General features: G+C 42.0%; 1 protein-coding gene across 1 annotated transcript in view; it reads right to left on the bottom strand.

Annotated features, from left to right (window-relative positions):
• The window catches only part of pola1 (polymerase (DNA directed), alpha 1), a 230,735-nt gene that overhangs the window by 110,071 nt on the left and 98,812 nt on the right, over positions 1 to 21,852 (bottom strand). The window contains exons 27-30 of the mRNA XM_078409144.1: positions 12,441 to 12,473; positions 8,345 to 8,437; positions 6,383 to 6,588; positions 4,063 to 4,195 (exon numbers count right to left, since the gene is read on the bottom strand). Coding sequence (XP_078265270.1) covers positions 4,063 to 4,195; positions 6,383 to 6,588; positions 8,345 to 8,437; positions 12,441 to 12,473 — 465 coding nt within the window. The remainder of the gene's footprint in view (positions 1 to 4,062; positions 4,196 to 6,382; positions 6,589 to 8,344; positions 8,438 to 12,440; positions 12,474 to 21,852) is intronic.

The following is a 21,852-nucleotide window of genomic DNA, read 5'->3' as shown; positions in this document are numbered from 1 at the left end:
GTGCAATTAAACGTAATTCTCCATCCACAAATTGGTTTACATTGCAGTCATAACCAATTTATTTATTTAGAAACATTAAAGATGAAAGTTCAGGAGGATAAGGATGATGACAAGAAATATTGTGGGTGTGTTTGAAATGGGATGAAAAATTTGCACCCCTTCTGTCATTGCAGCCTTGTGATTTTTCATCTCTGGTCTTTGGTCCAACCATCTGCCTATTAAAACACCCCCTTACCTGTATCCACCTATCACTTACCAGGCTTTGTCCTGCCCTGCCTCTCTTCTAGCTTTCTTTCCCCCTCCCACTCCCCATCACCACAATCACTGAAGACCTGAAACGTCACCTATTCCTTTTCTCCAGAGATACTGTCTGACCTCACTGAGTTACTCCAGCTTTTTGTGTCTAACGTCACTTATCCATGTGCTTTCAGAGATAGAGTCAGAGGCACACAGTTTGGAAAGAGGCCGTACTGCCCGACTTGCCCACACCAGCCAACATGCCCCATCTGCACGAGTCCCACCTGCCTGCTTTTGCCCAGATCTCTCTAAACCTGTCCTATCTATGTACTGTCCAAACGTTTTTAAAATGCTGCGATAGAACCTGTCTCAACTACCTTCTCCAGCAGCTCGTTCCATACACCTTCCACCCGTTGTGTAAATAAAGTTTCCCTTCAGGTTCCTATTAAATCCCCCCCACCCCTCACCTTAAACCCAAGTCAGATGCTACCTGACTCGTTGAGTTAATCCAGCACATTGCTTCTTATTTTGAAAAAAATATGCTCTTGGGTGAAAATATACATCAAAAACAAAGTAAATATTTATTACAAACGTTACTTTTCATTTTCCACAACTGAATTAAAAATCTGTGTGAATGTCCAATAACTGTGGCAAGTGTTCTCTTTTTCTCCCCAGGCATGTACTACTGTGCGTGGCTTGCAAGTTCAGGCTGTACAACATCCTGCTGCAAGAGCCTGATGAGTAACATCTGTGTGAAGTCACTGTCAGTAAGCCACAAAACACTAGTTTCACAAGATTTTATTCTAAAATCACAGCTGAAGCTATTTTATTAAAAACAAGCTGTATTTAACCTCTCTGCAGACACAGTACTTGTGCTGCCCCTCTCCCGACAAACTCCCTATCAGTTCAATAATTTAAACCACACTCTGTTAATCATGGATTGCCACTGTAGACATGTACATCTGCAGACTTTCAGCAGAATTAAGGTTAGAAATGCCTTACTGGTTTAACCAAATTGCAAATTGTTTTCATTTGACACAAAGCCATAAGCAGAGAGCAACAGACTGATCTGAAATACTTTGAAGTCCCAAAAGCACACACAGGACAACTGAAAATACATTAAAAAAAGACATGTGGTTACATCTGTGGGAAACTGCATTTTATTTACAGATGATTGGACAGTTCGGAGACTGACCAGTATTCAAGGTGCACAGAAACCACTCCGACTCCCGTCAGTTTTATCAACTTCATTAAAAAAAATCATGACTTCTTGCTGAAGAACATTGGTGACATGATTTTTATTAGTGATGTTGAATCAATGACCATAAACTACTAGATACTGGGAGGATGTTTCTCCTGAGTGAGTAGTCAGTCTAGGGCTGAGTTACACTGCTTGAAAAACAGGTCGAGGCCACATGGGACTGAGGCATGGAGAAATTTCTTCACTCATGAACCTTTGGAATACTTTACTTCAGATGGTTGTGACAGCTTCTTCAGAACAGAGATTGACAGATGTCTGGGCATTAAGAAAATCACGGAATTAGGGGATAAAGCTGAAAAATGGGTAGGAAGGAACTGCAGATGCTGGTTTAAACCGAAGATAAGACACAAAAGTCTGAAGGGTCTCGACCCAAAACGTCACCCATTCCTTTTCTCCAGAGATGCCACCTGTCCTGCTGAGTTACTCCAGCATATTGTGTTTATTCAAGCTGAAAAATGGTGCTGATCATCAGTCGTGATCTTAATGATGCAAAGCAAACTTGAAGCACTGTTCCCATTCTTAATGTTCTTGTGAAGCTGGATACCCAAACTAAATTTTGCAGCAAAAGGCATGAATTTAACAATGTGGATCTATAGCAACATTAGAGTATGTACTGATTTTATTTCAAGGCCAATCATTACAGAAATACATGTAAAATAATTGATTTTTCTGAATTACATCCTCAAAGCTGTTTCTTGGAACTTGGTTTAGTTGTATTATTTGTGCACTCTAACTTGACCATCTAATGAGAGAACTTAAAATCAATATTATGCCTCTTTTTCTAAATTGAGATGATTACATGCAAATTAATCCCTTTATAATTCTTTAAAATAAATGAAGCTGATTTATTAGGTCTTAAAGCATTATTTAAAATTAAGTTGCATTTCGATAATAATAATTTATTTGTCATATGTAGGTTGGCACAATGAAATGTATTTGACAAGACAACGGGTCACATCAGCAGTAATATTCCAAGGATAAATAAGATTTTTTTTAAATGACATTAGTAAGGTAAAAAGACAATATTAAAATAATCAACATATATGATGTGAAAAGTGTTTATGAGTTCAGAAGCCTGATGGTAGAAACTGTTCTTAAGTCTGGCGGTACGTGCAGCCATACTCCTGTATCGGTAATGCTTGGAGAAAGCAGACTACTGATCAACTTTCAAAATGCTGGGCTGCTTGCAGAGATTACTGAGTGCACCATAACTCCACCCTCGTTATACGAAGTTAATTGGGAGTAGATATTACAAATTTACAATTAATACTTTGCAAAGCACTGCTCTCAAAATGGCACTTTCAGTCTAACCACCCAAAACAAACACATTAGTACAAACAAATATTATGGGTTCATAAAATGATAGTAAATTAATACAGCTCCACCACCAATTTTCCAGCAACTGGTGGTCCAGCATCTACTTTAATCCGACAGAATTACGAGAACACTCGCAATCCCACCCGGAAGCACCCCCACCCCACGAACGTGTGGTGGCTAGGCCGGCTGAGGCGGCAGATCTCGGCCTCATCGGGACCTCCGCGCCGATCAGCAGGGTAAATTTGCCCCCTGCAGCCGAGGCTCTGCAACTCCAGCCTGGCCGGAGCCGGAAGATCAGTTCCCATAGCCAACTTTCAAGGCTGACTTTGCGGGCCGGTACCTTGGCTCCCCAGCGGCCTAGGCGGATCGTTCCGGTACTATTCGACCTCTCGGAGGCCGTGACCAACGCTGGTCCGACAAAACAGGTAATCCAAAAAGGCTCTGGAACCAAGGTCCCTAACTAACACTTTTAGTCTGCATCAAATTCGTTTCCACCCACATGGCATTAAATTGCTGTAGAGAAACAGTGGAAGCTCCTGAATATTTTGGGTGACATACATCTTACACTTCTCCACTTAACATATCTGTAGCTTTGAGTTCATCAGGACTGTGAGACCAGTGAATCTGAAAATAAAGAGTTGCTATGCCCTGCACTTGCCATCAACAGTGAGAGGAAATGTTCAGTGAACCGATAAAGTAGTATTAAATGGACCATTAGTTTGGATTGTTCCTCTTCAGCCAAAGCGCAAACGATGGGCTGAAAGGGCCGTTCCCATGTCATATTCATTTCATTTCACTTTTCAACCATTTATAAACTCGGGCGTACTCCTATTTGGTTTAATTTAGTTGACAGATACAGTGCGGAAACAGGCTCTTCGGCCCTAGCGTGTCCGCACCGACCAGCGATCCCCGCACATTCACACTATCCTATCCTACACTAGGGACATTTTCTCCCCCTTTATACCAAGCCAATTAACCTACAAACCTGTACGTCTTTGGAGTGTGGGAGGAAACTGAAGTTCTCGGAGAAAATCCATGCGGGTCACGGGGAGAACGTACAAAGTTCCTACAGACAAGCATCCGTAGCCAGGATCGAACCCGGGTCTCTTGCACTAAGGCAGCAAATCTACCGCTGTGCCACCGCGCCGCCCTAAGTTGTTGAATCCTAATAATCCAATCATGGAGAATGTTGCACAATAATCTTGCAAGCTAAATTCACAAAATACAAAGATTATGATATACTCTACCTTGTTAATTTCGAAGCATTTCTGAGGTACACTACCACTCACAACACTCTCCTGGATTTCGGTTAATCTCTTCTGGATGTTCTCCACAATTGTGTCACGCGGCTGATCGGAGAGTATTTGACTGATAACATAACTACAAAGAAAATGATAAAAGGAAAGCTAAAGCAAAGAGAGGTTCATGCTTTTAAAGAGACCGGGCATTTCTGAGAGGAACGTTTCCTTACCCAGTGAAGGATAAGAAATAATCGTTGCATCCTGAGGTACCAAAACATTTTTCACAAACCAAATGTGGAAACCTTCAAACAGCAAAGCCTCAGAGAGAGCATGAGAGAAATTAATAGCTAATCTGCCTTGGGAATTCTGCTTCAGGGATAAACATTTGTCAAGGCACGTACGTTTACGAGAATGATCCCAGGAATGAGTGGGGTAACATCTGATGAGCGTTTGACAGCGCTCGGTCTCTACTCACTGGAGTTTAGAAGGATGAGGAGGGACCTCAGAAACTTACGGAATAATGAAAGGCCTGGATAGGATGTGCGAGGATGTTTCCACTAGCGGGAGTGTCTAGAACCAGAGGTCATAGCCTCAGAATAATAGGACGTTCCTTTCGGAAGGAGATGATGAGGAGGAATTTCTTTAGGCAGAGGGAATTCATTGCCACAGAAGGCCCCCGAGGCCGTCTATGGATATTTTTAATGCAGAGATAAGTAGATTCTTAATTAGTACAGGTGTTAGGGGTCATGGAGAGAATGCAGGAGCATAGGGTTAAGGAGGAAAGATAGATCAGCCATGATTGAAAAGCGGAGTAGAGTTGATGGGCCGAATGGCCTAATTCTGCTCCTATCACTTATGAACAGGAAGTATCCCCGTGCTTTTCAAATAGTACCTGGTAGGCGTGGTGAGGGGATATAGAGGAATGGAAAATAAACATAATTTAAGTTGAGCGGCACTTCCAAAGTTTTAGTTTTGTAGGTTTAGTTTAGTTTATTATTGTCATGTGTACCGAGTATAGCGAAAAGCTTTTTTGTTGCGTGCTATCCCGTCAGCGAGAAGACTACACGTGATTACAATCAAGCCGTCCACAGTGTACCGACAAAAAGATAAAGGGAATAACATTTAGCGCAAAATAAAGTCCATTAAAGTCGGTTAGTTAAAGATAGTTTGTAGATTTCCCTTGAGGTAGATAGTAGGTCCAGACTGTTACTGGTATAGCATTATTACATATTAAGACTCTGTTGTCGAGTTGTAGAGTTCCAGAGCTATAGAGCGCGGAAACAGGCCCTGCGGCCTACCTTGCCCACGTCAACCATACAGGGCTAATCCCATTTGACTGCCTACGGCCCGGAGCCTTCTAAAGCTTCCTATCCATATATAGGTCCAAATGGTTTTTGGAAGTTGTGACTGTATCTGCTTCTATAGCTTCCTCTGGCAGCTCATTCAAGATAGGAACTACCCTCTGAGAAACCAAGTTGCCCCCAAGGCCCCTTTTAAATCTCTTCCCTCCCACCTTAATACGATGCTCTCTAATTATAAAACACTGTGCACTCGGGGAAAGACTGTGAGCATTCATTCTATCCATGACCTTCATGATCTTAAACATCTCAATAAAGTCACCCCTCAGCCTCCTACACTCCAACAAAAATGTTCCAGCCTATCCAACCTCTGCCTTAAATCAAGCCCGTAAACTCAGGTAACATCCTTTGTGTATGAGTTTCGAGTGCTATTTAATCTCAAGGGTGATCTTTTTGAGGTGCATAACATCATGAGGGGAATGGATAGGGTGAATACACAGAGTCATTTACCTCCAGGGTCAGAAAATCAAGAACCAGAGAACATGGGTAAGAAAGAACTGCAGATGCGGGTTTAAATCGAAGGTAGACACAAAATGCTGGAGTAACTCAGCGGGACAGGCAGCATCTCTGGAGAGAAGGAATGGGTCCTTCCATTCCAGAGATAATGGGTTAAGATCAGGGATCGAAAGATTTAATAGGAACCTGAGGGGCAACTTTTTTTGTTCCACAAGAAGCTGCTGAACAAGGTAGTTCAGGCTGGTACTATCATAACGTTTAAAATACATTTGGACAGGTACATGGATAGTGTAGGTTTAGAGGGATATGAGCCACATGCAGGCAGGTGGGACGAGTGTAGATGGGGCATATTGGTTAGCATGGGCAAGTTGGGCTGAAGGGCCTAGTTCCACACAGTATGACTTAAGTTAGTACTCAATTTGATTTACTTTACGCAAAAACAAATTATATGAGAAATGCTTTTTAAAAGCACACAGAAAAAAAACCCCAGATCACTTAAACTGGTCACTTACTTTCCAGTTTCCTTTGCTAGATCACACCAGTCTCGTCTAACAATATCCAGCCCTTTCAGCTCCTGCTTTGTGACATGGCGCCCATCTGCAGTTTGCTCAATGACAAGGGCTGCGTATTTCTTCTTCTTCAGCAGCAGCAGCGACTTAAACACACCATCGATATCCAGCTCCAGGAGCCTGTACTGCTTGTTGACTTCGTTCTTGATCTGCAGAAACAACAGTAGATTGGCAAGTTTTTTTTACACCAGTCTCATCTCATTACCTATACCTCAACTAAGAGGGGACCCTTGAATGTACACCTCAATGAAGTGGGGACCTAGCGGTGGGCCACAGAGAACAAGAGGGGGAACCAGCGGGGGAAGGCCTGGTTTGGCACTGCAAGTAGAAGAGAAGTCTGTTCGACGAACTTTATCAGTGCCAGAAACAGGGCGACTCTTGTGTACTGCCTAGGAGAGGTCTGCCGTAAGATTTTACCGGGGTGCATACAAAAAAAAGTATTTCACTGGACCTAGGTACATGTGACAATAAAGTATCATAATCATAAGGAATTCATATTTTAGGAACCTGGCTTTCTTTCCTCCAAAGGTGCTGCCGACAACGATAACACTACTGTCAACCCAAAGAACAAAATTCATCATCCGATCAGAAGACATACTGTTGCCTTTTCAATTCTGTAGTTACAGGCAACTGCATAGTCTGGCAGGCGAGATTTTCAATCACATAATGCAAAGATTGCGTGGTTACAAATGGCATAGATGTGGTAGACTGTCAGAACCGTTTTGCCAGTATGGAAATATCAAATACTAAAGGTCTTAGCTTTAAGGTGAGGGCAGCCAAGTTTAAAGGAGATGTGCAGAGCAAGTTTTTTTTCACACAGAGTGCCTAGACCGTGCTGCCGAGGGTGGTGGTGGAAGCAGATACCATAGTGGCATTTAACAGACTTCTGGATGGGCATATGGATATGCAGGAAGTGGAGGGATATAGATATTGTGTAGGCAGATTGGAGATGGTCTTGGCATCGTGTTCAGCATAGGCATTGTGCGCTGGTTTATACCAAAGGTAGACACAAAATGCAGGAGTAGCTCAGCTGGTCAGGCAGCATCTATGGATAAAATAGATTGGCGACATTTTGGGTTGCCCATCTTCAGAACGATTGTGGTGGGGTTGTAAAAATCAGAGCAATTTAATTCATCACCACAGCCGCGTTTGTTACTGCTTCACATCAGCAGGTTTCCGACAGAATCTGTCGAGAAATTAAAACTCAAACTGATCAAAATCAATGGATGTTTGCGATTTCACCTCCAAAAGATCTGAACACAATACATGAATGTGAATTCCCAGCTGGTTAGTTTTAGAGAGAATATATAATGCATTTTCTTTGTTTTAATTATCATACGTTACGTACATTTCTAGTTTCTTAAAATTTCCATCATACGATCGATGACTACTTGCAGCAAAACAGAATTGTTGGTAAGGGGGCGTGCAGGAGATGAAATTTAAACAAGATTAGCCTATACATCATCGTTATAATCAAGTTACACTATGATTTATTGGGTATGGTTAAGGATATCGATGAACAGTTAACGGCAGCAATGAACAAGTGAAAAGAGTATATAATAAGTAAAGAGTAGCTTTTGCAGAAATACGTTCGTATGGGAAGTCCTCATGGGAAGAAAGATTTCAATTAAAAGCCACCTGGTTGCAGCTAAATTGCCTAGATTGATTTTCAGTTAGTGTCGATTACAAGCAAAGGCAAATTGAAGTTAAATAAATCCTACTTCATTTACATGTGGAATTTACTGAAATTGAAGTGAATGATTCAGAATGTGCCCAAATTCCTCTCTATCTATAAATAAATCTCATACTTGTGACACATGGTACTTTTGTAAGTGGCACTGATATCTGATCCGTGCGTCAAATTAGTCACCACAGCGCCTGAGCTCTTCTGTTTTGTAACGTCACCTTGTTTCCGAGTTTGAAGACTTCCTCCAGGTTTGTGCTGTTGGTGTTTATCATGATGGAATCCGTGTCTCCATAAATAACCTCAAGGTTCATCTAAAGCAAAAGAAAATGCCAGCTGTAACAACAAGGAAACTTTATCTGCGCGGAGTCCAAATTGTGGGCTTCTTGGTTCAAAATGATACTTTTACAAAACCAAATAAAATAACAAATTAATTTTACATTAGTGAAAATAAAGTCCTGCAAACTTTCTTAGTTGGACTTCAAATAGAAGCAGAGCTAAATGGTATTGCAACCCTGCCATCAAAAATATTAACTGTTCAATCATGGTTGTCCAAGCTATATTGCTTGTAAATTAGCTTCAATGTTCGTCTCATCAGTGACCATGTACCAAAGGTTATATATCAACTGTAAATCATGTTGCAGATCCTGAAATGTCATGAATCCAAAGATATCAGAACCTGTTTGGCTGGAGTTTTTGCAGACATTTTCAACCTCTCATAGAAACATAAATAGGTGTAGGAGTAGGCCATTCGGCCCTTCGAGCCTGCACCGCCATTCAATATGATCATGGCTGATCGTCCAGCTCAGTAACCTGTACCTGCCTTCTCTCCATACCCCCTGATCCCTTTAGCCACAAGGGCCACATCTAACTTCCTCTTAAATATAGCCAATGAACTGTCCTCAACTACCTTCTGTGGCAGAGAATTCCAGACTCACCACTTACTGTCATAACTGAGGTCTGAGGTTCCCACCTGCTTTAAGAGGGCCCAAGAAGAGTATGGTGACATGCCTCAACCACTATCGACCAGTGGCACTAACGTCCGTGGTGCTGAAGTGCTTTGAGAGGTTGGTTATGGTGCATATCAACTACCTCAACAAGAACCTCGGCCCACTACAGTTCGTCAACCATCACAACGGGTCAACGGAGGATGCGATCTCACTGGCTCTCCACTCTGGACTGGACCACTTGGACAATAAAAGGCTGTTGTTTATAGACTACAGCTCGGCGTTCAATACCATCATCCCCTCCAAGCTGGTTACCAGTATATCTAAAGGGGCTGCACTTTTCACCCACCATCCTCATCTTTGGACACCCTGTGCGTACACCTGATCACGTGACCGGAAGCGAGCTGTGGCTCGCTGCCGTTGCCCAGCGTTTGCAAAATCAAAAGTCGAAGCATCGTAAGTTAAGGAGTATCTGAACATCCCGAGAACATTACAGAGATTCGCTACGTCAGAGAGGATTCTCTTGAACTTCTACAGGTGTACGGTAGAGAGCATATTGAACGGTTGCATCACCGCCTGGTTTGGCAACTTGAATGCCCAGTACATTACTAATTAAACTTCCAGCAGAAAATCACGCCTTGACCATACCCTCTTCCTCCTGCCACCAAGCCAATTTTGGATCCGGTTGGATCCCATGGGCCTCCCAAACCAGCCCACCGTGCATAACCTTGTCAAAGGCTTTGTCCATCTGCTACCATCATCAATTTCTTAGTTAACTCCTTAAAAGTTAAGATTAGTAAAACAGGATCCTCCTTCGACAAAACCATGCTGACTGCTGCAAACCAATCCCTGCCTTTCCATGTGAACATACATCCTGTCCCTTAGAATTTTTCCAATAATTTCCCCACACTCAATGTTTGGCTTCACTGGCCTGAAAATTCCTGGCTTAAACTTAGTATCTCTTTTTTTTCTCCAATCTTCGGGAACATCACCTCTGGTTGCCAAAGATGCAAGAATCTCAATTAGATTTCTAGAAATCTCCTCCTTTGCTTCCCACAGAATCCACATCGGGTAAATGATCAATCCATACTCGTATTTAAACTATTTTGTAAACGTGTGCTTTTCAAACTAGTGAGCTCTCAAATGCTTAAGTGTATTTTTAATCGGGGGAGCTGGTTACTATTTTACATTTAAACCTGTTCTGAAGTAGTCCATTGACAAAGCATTGACATGAAACAAATAAATGAAAACCTATTTTTAGGATTAAGGTACAAATCATAAAGTTTATAAACTACATTCATTTACCTTATTATCCCAAAAGCCTCAATGCAAATATAATTACCTCACAATCTTCAGAAACATGAAATCAAGTAAACTGGGTTAGGGAATTGTTTAATTGACACACGTGTATGTGAGGAATTCATTTTATATAATTATCAAAACATCAGACTGTGCTTGATATTACAGTCATAAGAAGTTCCTTCACTGTAGACTACTCGTGAAGAAGGACATTCTTGCTATTGAGGGAGTGCAGCGTAGGTTCACGAGGTTAATTCCCAGGATGGCTGGACTGTCATATGATGAAAGAATGTAGCGACTGGGCTTGTATTCACTGGAATTTAGAAGAATGATAGGGGATCTTATAGAAACATATAAAATTATTAAGGGATTGGACACGCTAGATGCAGGAAACATGTTCCCGATGTTGGGGAAGTCCAGAACCAGGGGCCACAGTTTATGAATGAGGGGTAGGCTATGCAAAACTGAGATGGAGGAAAAACTTTCACACAGAGTTGTGAATTTGTGGAATTCTCTGCCTCAGAAGGCAGTGGAGGCCGATTCACTGGATGCATTCAAAAGAGAGTTAGATAGAGCTCTTAGGGTTAACAAAATCAAGGGGGATGGGGAGAAGGCGGGAACGGGGTACTGATTGTGGATGATCAGCCATGATCACATTGAAAGGCTCGAAGGGCCGAATGGCCTACTCCTGCACCTCTTGTCTATGTATCTATGAGCCACATGTTGCCCACAAGGATTTGTAAGTCTCACAAAGTCAACAACCACCAGTCGACTGTTTCCTCAGAGACCATACATGGGTTGAGCAGAATTTTCAGAGTCAACAATCACCAATTGTGATCTGTCAGAGACCATATGTGGGTCGAGCAAAATTTACGTTCAGACCTCCACCTCCAGCTGAACGCTCACTTCCATTTCATCACGGGTACGTCTGTCAATTGCAACCCGCAGCAGAATTAAATTGTACAGCTTCAGATTGTCTATTAGCATTAAGCAAATCCTGTTAGTGAAGATGTAAAGAGTGATGTTGACAGATGAGTTAATAAATAGGGAAGCAGAGCACATTACTGGAAATGGCAAATATGACAGGTCTGTCACGGCTCTGACCTTTCATTGCATAAATTTACATCACCCGTGAGTGAGTTAGAATTACTCTGCTTCCTTTTCTTTACAAGGGTCTGCTTAAGAATCTCGACTCCTCCACATCGAATTATAATACTTTAGTTTTAAGACGGGACATATCCAAAATATACGTTCTTCATCAAGCAAATTTATTTCAAGAACCTGTTTAATGCAATTGCAGGTTCATTTTGACTATAAAAAGCCCATGACCTTTAATAACCTACATAGTTATTTGTGAGCTTTGTTCTTATTAGTCATAACAGTGTCATTCCCATAGCAGCTCATCTGGCAACTTCTCTTCCAAGAATTAAGAGTGCAGCCATGTAATTGTTCAGAATATGCACTACAAACACAAAATACACATTATGTATTGTTCATCTCATGTATGGATAAAGTTACTTCACATTGATTTTAATAGGGACAATACAAAGCGCGAAAGATAATTTAATACCTTCCATCATTCCATGAGCCACCCTCTGCTTTGCCACTAAACATGACACGAATGGTATAAAACCTTCTGAAAAACCTTCTGATTATGCGTTGTCGTCAACTTATGACCCCAAAAACTCTGCTATTGGAAGAGGAGAGCGCAACTGAGCAGGGCTTAATTTTTGGTTATTCAAAAAAAAATTAAAACGACTGCAAAATTGCTACTAATGGCGCACAAAGGCAAAGAGGTAAACACAGCATTAGCACAAAGCACTCAAAGGAGGAAGCTCCTGAGGGAGAAGTGCTTCTATTCACAAGGTTCACATATGTGAGGAACAACACAATTTATCACACCCAACATATGAAAAACATTTCTTTAATTAACACAAATAACTTATTCCTGATTAAACTCTTGAATATGAATGAGGCTTGCCGCTGTGAATGAGCAGTTCTTGAAGTCGGCTGCTGATGCCTTTGCAACCTAGCATCATTTTATATACCAATATGGCTGGGGATAAATTACCTTCTGGACCATCTCCTTCGTGTGTACGAGAATCTGAAACAAAATAAAAGTTGCAGGTAAACAGCCACTCGCAACCAGCTACATGTTTACTCAAAATTTAAGAGGCTTTTTGATAGGCACATGGATATGCAGGGAATGGAAGGGTATAGATAATGTGCAGGTAGATGAGAATTGGTGGTGGCATCATGATCGGCACAGACATTGTGGGCCAAAGGGCCTGTCCCTATGCTGGACTGCACTATATTCTAAATACAAAGCGAGTACAAGATGTAGATGCAAGAATAAGGCCTTTGATCATTTGAGGCTGTGCAGTTAATCAGCGGCTTGAGAATGCTTTTATTAGGCCTTGTCCACTGGGTTAAACCTCTCCAATCACAATCACAGTCCATTAGTATTGGAAAAAAACATCTGTTTCAGACTTAAACATACCCAATGTCAAAGGATCCACAAATCTTGAGGTACAGATTGCCAAAGATTTACAAGGCTTTGCGTGAAGAATTTTTTCCCCAACTCAATCCTAAATGGCCAAACCCTTAGCTTGAGACTGTGCTTCCCAGTTCCTGACTCTCAGAGAAGAAACATGCTGATACTTCCCCTCCGTCTCAATTTCATCTCTTTTGACCAAACTCAAGCGAATAAAGAGACTTGCATCCTCCATTATTCTTCAAAGACAACTCATTTCAAAGCACAATTATGAACAATATTGGCGACAATCTAAAGGTTGGGGGCGAGAAGTTTGGCTTAAATGAGGCATCTGAATGAATTGGAATTTATAGAAGTTAGATCATGTGTGCTCAGCTTTTGCACTAGGAATTTGACTCTTTTAATGAAAGCAATTTCACCATTTAACATTTCCAATGAAATGAACGTTACCAATTTGATTAAATGAATTCTATCAATTTGTACATTACATTTCTATATTAGGTATTTTTATCATTTTCTGCAATGAAAAGAACTTAATCGATTTGAGGGCGGCACGGTAGCGCAGCGGTAGAGTTGCTGCTTTACAGCGAATGCAGCGCCGGAGACTCAGGTTCGATCCTGACTACGGGTGCTGCACTGTAAGGAGTTTGTACGTCCTCCCCGTGACCTGCGTGGGTTTTCTCCGAGATCTTCGGTTTCCTCCCACACTCCAAAGACGTACAGGTATGTAGGTTAATTGACTGGGTAAATGTAAAAAATTGTCCCTAGTGGGTGTAGGATAGTGTTAATGTGCGGGGATCGCTGGGCGGCGCGGACTTGGTGGGCCGAAAAGGCCTGTTTCCGCGCTGTATATATAAGATATGATATGATATGATATATGATATGATTAATCACCTTGATGAAGACAATTCTGAGCATCACAAATCCCTTTGGAATAGACAATACCACGATGGAACAACCAATTTCCATCTTGCATTCCAATGCCATCAATAAGTCATCCCATTTAAAAAAGATTTTACTTTGCCACTGCATATTCCAAAGCTAACAAAAGGTTTTCAACTTGAAATATTAACTCCGTTTATCTTTCTACAGATGCTGCTTGACCTGCTGAGCGTTGCTAATATTTTCTGTTTATAGTTTAGATTTTCAGCATCTGCAGCTTTAAAAAAATAATTTTCATAACAAAACTGTCAAAACAAACATCAAAGATGTTTGGCTTAGAAGGGAAATGTCTTAACACCAGGTAATATGGAGCAGGAAGATCCTCAATTTAATTTAATCTGCAATGATACTGATTAGGAAAATGGTGGGGGCACGCCATGAAATCATCAGAATTTAGGGACATTCAAGAAATCAATCCAATTTCGAACAACAATGATAATTACTTGAAAGGGTCTTTTTATATATATTTTAAAATTGGCCTGCTTTGAAATGGTGGGGCTGGGGAAAACGTTGCTTAATGGGGGTAAAAGAGAAAAAATAAATTCATAATTGAACAATGCTAGAAATATCATTCAGCTTTAGTAATAACTAGACCAAGTGGACCCGTTGGGCCCAAACCTCTCCTGCATTGGGGCAGCACCCTCTCCTCCCCCCACTCCCCCTCCCCCTTAACCCCCCCTCCCTCCACCCCCATCCCTCCCTCACTAGGAGATAGATTTAAACTTTAAAATGTGAATAACTTTTAAAATATAACACTGATTTCAATTAAACTTCTTCCATTAGCACCAAAAGGACGACGGTGAGTTAGGTGGACCTAAAATTGTCACGCTATGGTGTACTGTTTTGGCTGTAGTTCAGGAACAAACAAACGAGTTTTAGTATATAGATGGGAAGGCCACCAGGCAGTCTGAAGGGCCCCGCCCCAAAACGTCACCTATCCACGTTCTCCAGAGATGCTGCCTGAGTAACTACATCACTTTGTGTCCTTGTTGTAAACCAGCCAGCATCCGCAGTTCCTAGATCTGTACAATGTCTTCACTACATTCAAAGATTCAAGGAACACAGGAAAGGCATGGAAATTGCAAAATGTCATTAAAGGGGACAAGGGAATGAATTCACAATGAATTCACAAGAAATTAAAATCACCCTTTGTCAGCAAGATTTAAAAGAAAAGCCCCAATTTGCATCCACCTAATCATACTCAAGACCTCTCATTCGTTCACCTTGGCTTACATGGTACGATCAAGTATCCTGAGCCTCGACTCTTCTTAATTTACAGTTCAGAAATAAAATCTTGCTCTAGTAGTCTATTTTAAAAATCGAAAACCAATGAGCGGAGTAACCTCAAAGTCATGATCAGTCTTGGCAGTGGTGTGTGTGGGAGCAGTGTATGCCCCATCTTCCTGCCGAAAAGGAGGTGAACGGCCCGAATAAAGACAGCATCGACAGAGTCCATTTATGGAGGATGGAGGAGGAATGGGCGGCACACGCTCTTATACCAAGTTAGGGACTCTTAAGAAATTAACTGCATTTTGAACAGTGATGGTAATTACTTGAAAGCATTTTTAAAATATATATTTGAAAATTGGCCCACTTCAAGTTACATAATTAAAGCAATTTGGAAATTGTGTTCGTGTTGAGTTGCTCTTCATGGAAAGGCTCAAAACACAGAACCACCCATAATAATCGCCTCAATGGTCATTTTGTACTCGGCACATTTTAAACCCATACAAATAGACATGAAAACAATCACATTTTCCCTCGAAATTGCCATAAAAGTCAATGTTGAAAATACTTCATAAGGTCATAAGTGATAGTAGAATTAGGCCATTCGGCCCATCAAGTCTCCTCCACCATTCAATCATGGCTGATCTATCTCTCCCTCCTAACTCCATTCTCCTCATACCCTGTGACACTTGTACTAATCAAGAATCTACCACTCTCTGCCTTAAAAATATCCACTGACTTGGCTTCCACATCCTTCCGTGGCAAAGAATTCCAGATTCACCACCCTCTGACTAAAGAAATTTCTCCTCGTCTCCTTTCTAAAAGAACATCCTTTAATTCTGAGGCTATGGTCTCTAGTCCTAGACCCTCCCACTAATGGAAATAGCCTCTCCACATCCACTCTATCCAAGCCTTTCATTATTCTGTATGTTTCAATGAAGTCCCCCATCATTCTTCTAAACTCCAGGAGTACAGGCCCAGTGCCGACAAATGCTCATCATAGGTTAACCTACTCATCCCTAGGGTCATTCTTGTAAACTTCCTCTGGGCCCTCTCCAGAGTCAGCACATCCTTCCTCAGATATGGTGCCCAAAATTGCACACAATATTCCAAATGCGGACTTACCAGCGTCTTATAGAGCTCAAACAAGCTGCATGCCCAATGAATGGCACTGATACAAAATCAGTACCAATATCATTCGGTTCTTAGAGAAACTGAGCCACATAATGTAGAAACAAGGAACTGCAGATGTGGTTTATAAAAAAAACACACAAAATGCTGGAGTAAATCGGCAGGTCAGGCAGCATTTCTGGAAAACATGGAAAGGTACCATTTTGTGTCGGGACATTTCTTCAGACTGATAGTGAAGGGGGAAGCTAGAAGAGAGGAGGGGCAGGACCAAAATTACTAGAGGAACAAGATGAACCACTCCATTGAAATCGCCAATGCTGAAGTGTAATAAGCAAAGGAGCCATTTTAGTAGGCAAAACGCACCGTTCGTTATGCCTCTCGCAGTGTAATCAGTGTTTTGGGAGAACTATGTGTGATTATACCAAGAGGAGTTGAGTATAGGAGCAAAGAGGTCCTTCTACAGTTGTACCGGGCCCTGGTGAGACCGCACCTGGAGTACTGTGTGCAGTTTTGGTCTCCAAATTTGAGGAAGGATATTCTTGCTATGGAGGGCGTGCAGCGTAGGTTCACTAGGTTAATTCCCGGAATGGCGGGACTGTCATATGTTGAAAGGCTGGAGCGATTGGGCTTGTATACACTGGAATTTAGAAGGATGAGGGGGGATCTTATTGAAACATATAAGATAATTAGGGGATTGGACACATTAGAGGCAGATAACATGTTCCCAATGTTGGGGGAGTCCAGAACAAGGGGCCACAGTTTAAGAATAAGGGGTAGGCCATTTAGAACGGAGATGAGGAAGAACTTTTTCAGTCAGAGGGTGGTGAAGGTGTGGAATTCTCTGCCTCAGAAGGCAGTGGAGGCCAGTTCGTTGGATGCTTTCAAGAGAGAGCTGGATAGAGCTCTTAAGGATAGCGGAGTGAGGGGTTATGGGGAGAAGGCAGGAACGGGGTACTGATTGAGAGTGATCAGCCATGATCGCATTGAATGGCGGTGCTGGCTCGAAGGGCTGAATGGCCTACTCCTGCACCTATTGTCTATTGTCTATTGTCTATAATATATCTCATCTTTCAATTCACAGATTTTTGTTCTTTTTCTTTTTAAATGTTTCTGCAAGTTTCTGCCTACTAAAATGGCGCCTTGACGTACTACAGCTTTTACGGTCAAGTGGACTATCTTGCTCCCCTAGTATCTTTGAGCAGGACAATGTCTGGCAGGTCATAGGTGGATACAGGCAAGTCTTTTTTTATAGGCAGATAGCTGGACAGAGACCGGAGCCACACAATGATTGGATTTCGAATATTAACCAATACGAGTCATATGTAGTGCTCAGAAAATAATTGGCAGCCCATTAATGTAGCAAAGAGTGACAGACAAGTCACTTTAGTGCCAAAAGTGAATAAATATAATAGCAATTCTAATTTAATTCTCATTAATTGAAGAGCCCATGGCACTGAGTTTAAACACCTGCAAATTTCATTCCGACAATTTGCGTAGTTTAGCTTGCATTTTCTCAATCCCAAAACAGACGAGTTCAATTTTTTTTTAAAAACACCCTAGATCTGTGAAGTACGACTGCACTGGAAACAATATTTCACTCTCATGTCAAACACATCAGTGAAGAGTTTAATAGGCAAATCTATGCTGTAATTCAACACTTATTACAAAATGCCAAAGTCATTTCCCTTCAGACTAATTGGCTGAGATGCAAGCATTATTGGACTACAACTGCTTAAAAGCAATAATGAACTCCTCAATCCAAGTGTTGGCTGATTAGAAAAGCCATAAATTAAGAACCTTTTCTAAATAGATAATGCGGTTCGAGTGGAACTTGGGGAATTCCCAATATTTTTCCATGTGAAGTTTAAAACCTGTGTTTTATTTTACAGCAATTACTTTGTTAGCAATGCTTTCCTTATTTTATACTGAGATCTGAGCCTCATTCCATACATATTGGGAATAATTTACCCTCTCTCATCGCAATTAAAACATTTAGATTAATTTATGAATAAAACCCAAAACCCAGTAAAGTACAACCCACCATCTCTACTGTCTACATAATACACATATTTTGATACCATTACCCCTGGCTCAAGGCTTTCCAACTAGGGGAAGCATCATCTCTGTTCCTATTGTGACAAGGTACCATTTTTTTAAATCCAAATCTAAATTGGATACAGACTGGATACAAACTCCATACAGACCGCACCCATAATCCAGATCGAACCTGGGTCTTTGGTGCTGTGAAGCAACAGCTCTACCGCTGGGTGTCGGGAGGAGAGTCGTTTGCCACGGCATAACCAGCTTCTGACCTGCTCTTGTGGCTGGTTCAGCTGCCGTCCTGGATGATGGTCACCTCCCCAAGACGCCAATGGTGTGGCCTCAGTCAAGGTAACACCACTGAATGTCAAATCTGGATGGTTAGACTCAATCATTCTTAGAGATAGTCGATGGCTGGTCCTTCTGTGATGTGAATGTTACTTTAGTTTAGAGATACAGCGCGGAAACAGGCCCTTTGGCCCGCGCCAACCAGTGATCCCCGCACATTAACACTATCCCATTAGGGACAATTTTTACATTTACCGAGCCAATTAACCTACAAAAAACCTGCACGTCTTTGGAGTGTGGGAGGAAACCATAGATCTCGGAGAAAACTCACGCAGGTCACGGGGAGAACGTACAAACTCCGTACTGACAGTACCCGTAGTTGGGATCGATCCCGGGTCTCCGGCGCTGCATTTGCTGTAAGGCAGCAACTCTACTGCTGCGCCACAGTGATCGCCTTTACTTGCAATCGTTACTTGCTATTTATCAGCACATTCCTGAAAGTTGTCTTGGGTCTTGCTGTAGGCAGGTAGGGGCTGTTTTTGATGGTTTGAGAATTGAATATTGTGCATTCATCAACAAGCACTCTCTCTATTGACCTTCTGATGGAAGTTCAGTCATGGGTGGGAGTACCTAAAGACGATTGGGTAGAGAACTCATGCAAAGCACATGCAGCTCTGACAACCACACCACCTTCCTTTACACAAGGCACAACTCAGTCCTGAGAGATTTGCCTTTGCGACTAATTAATTTCAGTTTTACCAGTGTTCCTTCAAGCTATGCTTGGTCAAATTCTGCCTTGATCTCACGGGTGGTGAATCTTACCCTGACCTTTGGAATTAAACTCCTTGGTCCACATTTACATCAGGATGTGATGAAGTCTGGAACCAAGCGATTCGGGTAAAGCATCAGTGAGCAGAACATTGCGCGGCTTGACAGCACCGTTGACAACTGCTTCCGTCATGTTGCTGCTGATTAAAAGTAGAATGATGGGGCAGTAATTAACCGGATTGGATTTGTCCTGCTTCTTGTGAACAGTATGTAGCCCAGTAATTTTCCACTTCAGGTAGCTGAAACTACACTGCAGCAGCTCAGCCAAGGGCACAGCTGGTTCTGGAGTGCTGGACTTCAGTGCTACAGCTGGGATGCTGTCTGGTCCCAGGGCCGGTGTTTCTTGACATCATAAGATTTTTATTCAAATTGGCTCCTGGGATGGGTTGCATCTCGAGAGGAAGCCAAGATGGATCATCCACAAGGCGCTTCTAAGTTGTGAATGTTTCCATCCTGTCTTTAGTATGGACGTGCTGGTTCCACCATTATTGAGGACGGCATTGTTCTAGGAGCCTCCTCATGGATATGGCTGGTGAATTGTCCACCACCATTCACGACTAAAGGTCATGGGTGACAGGACTGCTATATATACTTTGTGTTTCTTCTCACTTGTTGCTCAAATGAAGGGGGGGGGGGGGGGGGGGTCGGTGGTAACCAAGCTGTTTAAAATCTAAATCTGGAGTAAATGTTGAAGTATCTCAGAGCAAATCCATCCCTCGTGTAGTATTTTGCTTACCCACCAGCTGGTTTGCAATAGAAAACTCTGACACATTCTCTGCAAGGTATGATTCTGTCAGTACATCCAAGTCATGCTGTTGCATAACTAATTTGTGGGGTAGCTCTCACAATCTTGATACCAGATGTTTGTTGGGAAGACTTCCGAAGGTTAGCTGGGCTGGGAATGACTGCCATAGCCAAATGTGGTGCCAAGGACATTGCAAGTGCCCATCCAATTTTATTCTGTCAGTGTTTTAATGCATCCAATGATACAACAGAGGGTAATTAAGAGTTGCACACTCATGGGACCAGAGAAACATACACACCAGGCCGAGCAAGAATGGCAAATATTCTCCCTTGAAGGGGATTAGTGAACCAGATGGGCTATTGCTCATTACCCGTTTATTTTCCAATTCAAAATTATTAATTGAATTTAGATTCTACAGCCATGAAAGTAGGATTTGAACTTGCAGGATCGCTGATCTAGATATCTGTATTTTGAGTGTCCAGTAATGTAACCACTATATTATGCCCGTACTGATATCCTTATGTATCTGCTTACAGAAGCAAATGGACAGAGGCAGACCGATCAGCAGTTCAACACTTGTTAAAGACATTTCTCAAAACCGTAGTTGAGGTACAATAGTGCTTTAAGAGTCAAGCACATGATAGAAACCATCTCTTAAAATGTACCCCTACAAATATATAGTCACTCCTTAATTTTTAGAAGTTTGGTTTAGTTTAGAGATACAGTGCAGGATCAGGCCCTTCGGCCTAACGAGTCTGCTCTGACCAGCGATCCAGGTGCACTAAACGCTATCCTATATGCTCTGGGAATAATTTACAATTTTACTAAGTCAATTAACTACAAACCTGTACGTCATTGGAGTGGGGGAAGGAAAACCAGAGCTTCTGGAGAAAACCCATGCAGGTATTGTGGAGAATACACAAAACCGTACAGACAGCACCCGTAGTCAGGACCAAACCCGGGTCTCTGGCGCTGTAAGGTAACAACTCTACGGCTGCGCCACCATGGCGCCCTGAGGTCTGTTATAAAAAGGACACACGGTGCTGGAGTGACTCGGTAGGTCAGGCAGCATCTCTGGAGAACATGGATAGATGACATTTCAGGTTAGGACTTCTTTGGTGCCAACCCGAAACATCGCCTATCCATATTCTCCAAAGATGCTTCCTGACCCACCGAGTTACTCCAGCACAGTGTCTCCTTTTGTGCAAACCAGCATCTACTGTTCCTTGTTTCTATATGCATTTAAAAAAAATGTTTTGTTAAGGAAAATTATACCAAGACGTCTGGCCGAATTGCAAATTGGGTATGTTATAATGAAAATAGACACAAAAAGCTGGAGTAACTCAGCGGGGCAGGCAGCATTTCTGGAGAGAAGGAATGGGTGACATTTCGGGTCGAGACCCGCCTTCTCAACCCAAAACATCACCCATTCCTTCTCACCAGAGATGCTGCCTGTCCCGCTGAGTTACTCCAGCTTTCTGTATCTATCTTCGGTTTAAACTAGCATCTGCAGTTCCTTCTTACACATGTTATAATGAAACGTAGATTTGCAAATATAAGCCATGTAATACAAAAGATTAATGTCAATTGAGCAAAAAGTTGCAAGTTGAACACTTGCAAGTTAAGTATACCTGTAACGTGCAGACATGCAATGGATGAATGCAGTCTGACTGCAGCTACCTAATGTTATGGCAGCATGATGCTCCATATAAAGCATGATGTGTGGCCAATTTACATAGATCAGGGGGCAACATGCACTGGACATTAGAAGCTGCAACACATGCCCTT

This window comes from Rhinoraja longicauda, chromosome 12 (genome assembly GCF_053455715.1).
Source record: "Rhinoraja longicauda isolate Sanriku21f chromosome 12, sRhiLon1.1, whole genome shotgun sequence".
In the NCBI taxonomy this organism is placed as follows: Eukaryota; Metazoa; Chordata; class Chondrichthyes; order Rajiformes; family Arhynchobatidae; genus Rhinoraja; species Rhinoraja longicauda.
The sequence above is the reverse complement of the archived record's forward strand: the minus strand, read 5'-3'. Positions and strand labels throughout refer to the sequence as shown.